The sequence below is a fragment of the Crassostrea angulata genome, chromosome 8 (assembly GCF_025612915.1).
Source record: "Crassostrea angulata isolate pt1a10 chromosome 8, ASM2561291v2, whole genome shotgun sequence".
In the NCBI taxonomy this organism is placed as follows: Eukaryota; Metazoa; Mollusca; class Bivalvia; order Ostreida; family Ostreidae; genus Magallana; species Magallana angulata.
Window position 1 is genome coordinate 7,204,135 of NC_069118.1, and position 8,448 is coordinate 7,212,582.

An 8,448-nucleotide genomic window follows, 5' to 3' on the forward strand; every position below is an offset into this window, starting at 1 on the left:
TGTTCACCTCAGAAAACCATATTATGTTATGGTATACTAAGAGCAACAAAACAGTCATTCATTCATACCCGACACAATTTATTTTTTCCACTGAGAGCAACCCAACAGCTATGTACCTGTACTCAGGATATTGAAACTGTCAATATGGGAGCAACATTATGTTTATTAATATGAACTGGTCAATTGCTATAGTCCACTGAGAGCAACTTTACAGCTATATCACTGGTATTCATCAACTGGGCATGAAATATAAACTTTGATAAGACCCCTGGAACAAACCAAGAGGTAAAAGGTCTTTTTTATTCGACAATTTGATGCCTTTGAGCGATAACTTTTATATGTGGAGCAGAAAAAAATTCCCTAGGGCAGAAAGTAAAAAAAATTGAAAAAAATTTGCAAAATTGACACATTTCAAACCAAATCAAATTTCAAATCCTATAGAATTTTATGTTTAAAATTAACAAACTTTGAGATGAGGTATAAGTAGTAGAAATTCAGATAAGAAGTTTCATTAAAAAAGCTAGGACAGAACAAATTAGACCCGGTTTCATTGAGTGATTTTCCCATCGATGAAAATGAAGGGAGGGTAATTGGAGGGTTATAATTTCTTACACCTTTACAAAGACATGAAATCATAAAAAAAGGTTAGATACTCTAAGTATTCCGGTCTCTGTAGACTTAGGCAAGACCACAAATGAGCTACATCGTGATGAAAACGAATAAGTGGCATCAACGAAACCTGTATTTTAACAGTTTTATAAAACATACGCTTTTGGAACCCAAGATGGGCGATGATTATTAAAAAAAGCCTCCCTCATCTATTTCATCAACAATAAAAAGGGCAAAAATGCTTCCCTCTCACATCCATTTCTAGAAAATTTGACCCGAGAACCATTATTTCAACTTTATGTGGCCTTAGTTCATTAACTAAACTCTCAGTATATTATAAATGAAATAGAAATTATTGTTAAATGCTTTGAGACTAACTTGAGACCAGGAAAATAATGACTTGCTTGGTTTCTAGGAGAGAAAATTAAATATAAGCATACCCACCCCTAAAAACAAATGGGTTTCACAGGTTGAAAAACAAACTCAACACGATCCAGGAAGCTGTATCATTATGCGTGTCTAAAAAAAAAATAGTTCCATTTAATTCAATGTGATCATTCCACTAAAGTGATAGTTTTCCTAGCAAATGATTCCAGAATCAATACTATAGGCCTAAGATAAGATACCATAAAAGGAAACGAGATATCTGTGATAACCGCTAGTGATACCCGGCTCTAATGTGAAAATACATAAAGGCAAGGTCATCATTTAACAGGAGGTTGATGTCTGTTTTGTAAAAAAAAAAACAAATCATACCATATAGCATGTCTAAACAAAGATTGTTATAAAATTTCAAGCAGCTCTGATGAATAGTTGCTGAGAAATCTCTGATGACTATTTGTTTGACAAGTAAGGCTACAAAAAAATAAAGGTGTCATTTATCAGGAAGTTGACATCTCATTAGTACAAAAATGAATCCCACCATAAGGCATGCCTAAACAAAAAGTGTGTTAAAATTTCAAGCATCTGCGATAAAAAAAATTGTTAATAATATGGACATACACAGAGAAGGACAGATAGACACACAAGGGTAAACAGTTTACCCCCTCTCCTTCCGAGCGGGGGTATTATTAGTTAATAGTCATATAGTGACCGGGAACGGGATAATACGTGTTTAGTAAATTTCATACCTGGTGAGGCAAATTTACTAACCAGGTATCATCCCATACCCGGTCACTACATGACTATGTAATGATTATATCTTACCGACTGCCTTTGTGTTAATGACATAAAATTAATTAAACAATGAAAATCAAGCGTCTTATAACAAAGTTACAAGTTTCAATCTGGGTACGAAACCTGATGTCACAATACTCTAAGAATGATGTCATAATGCTCAAAGGGAAGATACCCCGGTATATTTTGTACTGACTGTGTATGGAATATACACGGTCTCCACGTGACTGCTGTTAGCCAATGATTTCTTTACAATTCAGCAGAAGGTAAGATATACGAAGAAATTGTGACTATATACATATATATGGAATGACTAATAACTGTAATTAACAAAGTTTATTTTGATTGGCTATTTCCTTGCTAAAGACCTTTAAGAAGTCAACTAAAATTTTATGAAATTAAATGAAATTTGCAGAAAATATTTATCAATTATTTATAAATGTCATACTGTAGATTCCATATTTTATGCAAGTACTTCATTCTGCGATTCAATTGTTTTTTATTTAAGACACGAGAATATGAAATAGCAAATTTGTATCCCGATTTCTAATTATCTAAGTTCATCCGAAAAATGAAAATGAAATTTTAAATTCAGCAAGATGTGCTCCTCCCGATTTTATGCAGATATCAATTTCTCATATTTAATTAGGAATTTACAGTATGCTAGTGTAAGAAATCTACTTCTGGCTCTAAGGGATGAAAAAGTATTCTGATCTTCTATTAAGATATTGCTGAACTCTGGAGAAAATGTCTTTTAAAATTCATCTTCTGTATAGTAAATAATTTAATGTCCAATAAAATTGAATCAGTGAAATGTTGAGAAAAAAAATTAAATTAAATTAAATCTGAAATGTTTGAACTTATGAGTACCAATTCAACATTAATTAATAGAATTAAATATGAAACAAGAAGTTTACTAAAGGAATTAAATAGCAAAAGTTAATAATTTCAATTCTAAGACAAAGTCAGGGACTGCAAAAAAAAATGGTGCCAGAAGAGACTTCCATAATGTACCTGGAAGCTTTGATAACGGTGGTCACTGATTAATGGCTAGTGATTAAGATAACAAGTTCTTTAGCAAAGGAAGTGATGAGGCTTTTCCATCAGTCATCAAAGAATGGAGTTTCTCTTAGAAGACATGGCAGCTCTAAAATATAATAAACAGGATGAAAGTTTACAAAATATATACCTGTTAACCTTTCACTGCTGCTATGTGGGAGAAACTCCCCCTAACCAACTTGGCTAAGGGGGAGAATTTGCATAAACGACGATTTTGCGCGTGAAATGCAAATAGGGACCAAAGTGGTTGTATCAACATCAGTACAAAACATAGAACTCACTGAGATGGGGCAATACCTTTACGAGATCACTCTCATCATGTTCTATGAAAATCATAGTTTTTAATCTTTATCATTATATCATATATTAATGTGTGGTTTGACACAATATCATATATTATTATACCTCCATATATATTATTTTACCTCAATATGAATATTCTATATAACGCATCATCCAATTGGTTCTAGACAATCACATGTCTGGGCAATAAAACTTCCATAGTCATATTTTGGATTTGGAGGCCTTGTGCACTTTCCTGCAAGAGTTGTCATTCATTTAAGGTATTCGATCCATAATAGCCCCAGATTCAATGAATCTGGGATCATAACAGATATGTATGGACTTAATACGGTAATTAGTATACTTGGACATTATTTTCATATATAAGTATCAACATGTAACAGTGGAACATGTCCTTATTAATGACCGTTCCCTTTTCTTGAAGAGTTGTCCCCCTTTGCTTTTATTCTATAAAAATAATAATTCTAGAAAATCTATATGGTATAAAAATTATTTTCATAAGTTTTTGTATTCCTAATGATAAAATACATCTTTATGACATCCTGAATGTCAGTTCAATACAGAAGCACTTATTGAAGTTGGTTGATTAAAATTTTCCAGAGAGCTATTACTGGTATAATACACCTTTACAGCCACTTGTGAACATGTACTGTTTACCATATAGCAGCTAATTAATTTTGCAAAATTATTGTCAATACAGTATATATTTTAAAATATTTTATAATTAAAACTCTACCAATTCACATACAATCAAATTCATTTGACCCACCCAGTTCCTTACTTTCAGAAATCCAATTTCCAAAGAAATTGGAATTCCAATGTGGCCCCACCCTACTCCTCAAGATTTTTATTGGAAAGAATTAAAATCTACATTATCCGAGGGTGCTTTCAGTAAAGATACAGCTTTTCTAAGCAAGTGGTTTTTAGACAAAGATAATTTAAATTTTTTTCTATTTTTATAATCCTATGCTATGTAAATTTTACATAAAAGATTTTTGAGAATAAAATTTCAAATATTTACACTATATTCTTATGTAAAAGTACGACCCTCCATTGTGGCCTCACCCTACCCCTGAGGGTCATGATTTTCACTACTTTAAATCTACACTACATGAGGAAGCTTTCACACAAGTTTCACATTTCCTGGCTGATTGGTTGCTGAGAAGAAGTATTTTAAAGATTCATTCTATATATTGTATGTAAAACTCCAAACCCCCCACCTCCCATTGTGGCCCCACCTTACCACCAGGGACAATGATTTGAACAAACTTGAATCTACACTATCTGAGGATGCTTCCACACAAGTTTCAGTTTCCTGGCCAAATGGTTTCTGAGAAGATTTTTGAAAAATATCAACAAAATTTCATTAAATCCTAATGATCTCCCATTGAAAGAGAGCAGGGCCCCAGATTTTAACAAACTTGAATCCCCTTCACCCAGTGATGATGCTTTGTGGCTAGTTTGGTTAAAACTGGCCCAGTGGTTTCGGAGAAGAAGTCGAAAATGTAAAAAGTTTACAGACAGACAGGCGGACGGACGGACAGACAGACAGACGCCGGAAAAAAAGTGATCAGGAAAGCTCACTAGAGCTTTCAGCTCAAGTGAGCTAAAAACCTTAACCTACTCCAGCACCTGAAACAGATGCAATTAGTTGTTTCAAATTTTCCTCACTTTCTCTTATGGTACAATGGAACTCCATATCAGAAAATTGATCCCATTGGACTATGATTTTCTTTGATGAGCTTGTTAAATTTAAAAAACTCTCAAAACATTATCATAATTACCATACTATGTAAAAATATGTAAAAAAGAAAATTTAATAGTACAAACAATTTTAAAATTGCAAAAACACTACAATCTTATCAGTAATTTTGAATGTTATCTAAATCAATGCCTTATAGGGTCATTTCATCAATTTACTTGAATAAAAATAGTTAACTTCTTTATAAATAATGATAATATTTATTTCCTAATATTGATAGAAACTTTTGGTTTACATGAACAAGTGATGATTTTTTTTTCTATAGAAGTTGTTATCTAAATGATGAAACTTGTTGGAAATTTAGTTTGTTCACATAAATGAGAGGATGTACGAAAGAGAAACACACGTTTATCATTATAGTTGCAAGTAAACAACGAATATGCCCTACCAGCATGGAGCTTCATTTTCCATAGGTGGTAATGTTTATGTTCCAGCCTGAATTTTCGTTCAGCAACGACAGACCTCTGGAATGAAAGCTCATCAAATTGTCTCTTTCCTGTTAAAATTTCGTGGTGTGAAGTCAGATTCATTTTCCGGCAAAATGCATGTGTATTGAAAAACTCTGAAAATGAAAGTAAAAGTAGGGAATTTTACAGTTTGGGAAAGGGTGTACATCAAACAATTTCAATTCCTTCCTTCAAATGATAATAATAATTCAATTTTGACACTTGCTTTTAAAATTGCAAATACTCTTTTCTTACATGTGTCACGCATTCTGATTTAAAATGTCCCAATAAATGTACATACACAAAGCACTACTTTGTTGTCCTACACACATTCTAAAAATAGTTAAAGGGATATACCCACATGTTGACAAACAGACTCGGCACCATTCAGGAAGTTGCATCATACGCATCTACCATAAATAACAGTTCCATTTAATTAAGTGTGACAATTCCACTCAAGTAATAATTTTCCTAGCAAATGAGTCCAAATTTAATACTGTAGGCCTAAAAAAAATTGTGCCAAAAAAGAAATAAAAGAAAAGAAATTGTCTCTATATGAATGGAACTACAATTGATTAAGTACACAGTTTGATTGGCTAAATCCTTGTGTAACACCTTTAAGAGACTTCCGTCTAATTTTTTCAGCCCTGACGACTCTCGCTGAGATTTATAGTAGACGATAACTTTACAACCAGAAACAACAAGTTCATGATTAAACAACCTGAGAATGCGTCCACACAAGTTTTAGCTTTTCTGGACAAATAGTTTTTAAGAAGGAGATTTTTAAAGATTTTCTCTATATATTCCCATGTAAAATTTGATCCCCCCATGGTGGCCCCGTCCTACCATCGGGGACCATGATTTGAAAAACTTAAATCTACACTACCCAAGGATTTTTTGAGGAGAAGATTTTTTAAAATACCAACAATTTTTTTTATAATTCTGAATTATCTCGCGCCCCATTTATACATCATTTGAACTTATTAAAGTGTATAGTACCAAATCAATGTTATTATAGTATCCAGGTCCAAACAAGGGGTTTGAGGATTTATCCTGGGTTGTATTCCATACAGCCTGAGGCTGCAGGCCCGAAGTATGGGGACATAACTCTGTCAAAAATTGCTCAATCGTACCCAAAATCAAACTTGACCGAGATATTATGATACTTCTGTATACCAAATTTCATTGCAACCTATGAAAAGAAAATGAACAGAAACTAAAGTAAGGACCAGTAATAACTAAGATATAATCATCAGAGGGCACCTGCTCCATTATGTAATTTTCTTTTGTACCATATCATAACATATGGTAACTTCTTTGTATTTTCCGTATGAAAAAAAAGGGAAACTTATCTATTATAGTTACTTAAGCAAAAGCTGAGATTTAATTAGCTAAACAATAGATTTGAAAGACTGGCCTTCGCAAGTCGCCTGGGATACCTGCGCCAGGTTCCCTGAAGGTGGGAACACTCTGGATCAGGTCTGTCAACGTGGCCAAACTTCGAAGGAGTTGGTCAGTCAACCACTCGCACACTCTTAGTCGCATAGCCGTGGCGTCATCCCCCAAGGGCATGGACCTCCTAAACACAGGGTGAAGGTGGGAGAGCGTCACATGATCCCTCAACTTGTTCGTCCTCTCGGCACAATTGGGAAAGGGGCAGGAAGAGAGTGGCAATCGTCTCCTCCTGCTGTGGGGGCCAGCCATCGGGTCTCCTCTGTCTCCGCCGGCCTGCTCGGTAGGCACCCCAGCGCTGCCTTCATGCCACAATGGTGGCCCCTTAGGGGGCACGCCTGCCATGCCATGGGACGCCCCTGATGTCTGGGGGGGCTTGGGAGAACTGTCAGGAGGCCCTCTGGCAGCAGGAGAGTGTTTTGGGGGCCGACCTCGGCGTGGCTGCTGCCTGAGGGGGATTCGGGAAGCTTGCAGGCACCCGCTGCCCCTGCAGGGGGGCTGGAAGCCAAGACGCTCCCGGTCTCCTGCTTGGCACTCTCAGAGTTCTCAAAGTTCTCCCTAAACCGAATGAGCCATGAGGGGATGTCCCTGTCAACACACTTCTTCAAGCGGTCGTGATTTGCCACCATGACTGCCGACTTGGTCTTTACTTGGTACAGGTGGGGGGTCAGCTTTTTGACTATGATACCCAGGCCCTTCCAGGACAGCCTACGCTTGCAACACTTCCCCTTCACCGTCGCAGTGTCCAGCACATACACAACATCTCCTTCCTCAAAGGGGCGGGTAGTGGCCTTGATGTCATAATCTCTTTTCATCCCTCCTAAGGGGTGTGCAGGCGCCTCCTGGCTGTCCTGCGAACAGTCTGTATTTTGTCTTCAAGGTCCCTCACGTCTCCATATCTGCAGGGCCCTCCTGCAGGGGGGACCTGTACATCAGGCTAGCTGGCGTATTGACCTCTCTACAAAGCATGAGTTTGTTGGCGGTGAACCTTGAATTACGATTGACTGCAGAGCGGAAGGCCCCCGCTATCTGGGCCAGATGCTCGTCCCAACAGTCTTGGGCCTTATCAATATAACACCTTACCGCATCCATAAGGGTTCTATTGTAGCGCTCCACCTGTCCTTTGGCAGACGGACAGTAGGGGGTGGTGGGGGCCTTATGTATTTCGAGGAGGTCGCACCCAGCAGTAAACAACTTACTTTCAAAGTTGCGCCCCTGATCTGTAAATATCTCAAGGGGGCAGCCGAACCTAACAAAGAATTCGTCCACTGCCACTGTGGCAGTAACCTCAGCTGTCTGGGAGGGGAGGGGGACACAATCCACCCACTTAGTAAACTGGTCCACCATGACTAGGACATACTCATTCCCCTTTGGAGTCTTAGGGCGAGGCGCGGTCCCAGGAAGTCAAGGTGCACCCTCTCCATGGGTGCCCCGGCATGATACTTAATCATTTCTGCACTGGCGTGGCACTGTGGGCGCTTTTTTCTACTGCAGGGGCCACAAGTGCTAACAAACCTCTCGGCCCCCCACATCATCCGGCCCCCCACATCATCCCGTACCAATTCAAATGCTCTCTCATCATGGCCTTGGTGCACTCGATCCCTTGATGTCCAGCCGCCGGTACATCATAGCAGAGTGGCA

The 8,448-nt window shown here is 37.6% G+C and overlaps 2 protein-coding genes and 1 long non-coding RNA gene across 3 annotated transcripts; all 3 read right to left on the reverse strand.

Annotated features, from left to right (window-relative positions):
- Window positions 1–636: 636 nt before the first annotated feature.
- On the reverse strand, window positions 637–3,832 carry LOC128160566 (uncharacterized). The gene is made up of 3 exons (XR_008240303.1): window positions 3,270–3,832; window positions 2,800–2,932; window positions 637–1,128 (listed from the first exon to the last, which is right to left on the reverse strand). It is a non-coding gene; the product is annotated as an uncharacterized LOC128160566 (long non-coding RNA).
- Window positions 3,833–6,974: 3,142 nt separating this feature from the next.
- On the reverse strand, window positions 6,975–7,622 carry LOC128159229 (uncharacterized). The gene has a single exon (XM_052822296.1). It carries the CDS (start codon window positions 7,620–7,622, stop codon window positions 6,975–6,977), a length of 648 nt encoding a protein of 215 aa, XP_052678256.1.
- A 70-nt stretch (window positions 7,623–7,692) lies between these two features.
- LOC128159230 (uncharacterized) lies at window positions 7,693–8,154 on the reverse strand. Its single transcript, XM_052822297.1, has one exon. The coding sequence runs from the start codon at window positions 8,152–8,154 to the stop codon at window positions 7,693–7,695; it is 462 nt and encodes a 153-aa protein (XP_052678257.1).
- Between the last annotated feature and the right edge of the window lie 294 nt (window positions 8,155–8,448).

Excerpts from the sequence above, each read along its gene's own strand:
- LOC128159229 (XM_052822296.1), bottom strand. The coding sequence starts at position 7,622 with ATGAAAAGAGATTATGACATCAAGGCCACTACCCGCCCCTTTGAGGAA.
- LOC128159230 (XM_052822297.1), bottom strand. The coding sequence starts at position 8,154 with ATGGTGGACCAGTTTACTAAGTGGGTGGATTGTGTCCCCCTCCCCTCC.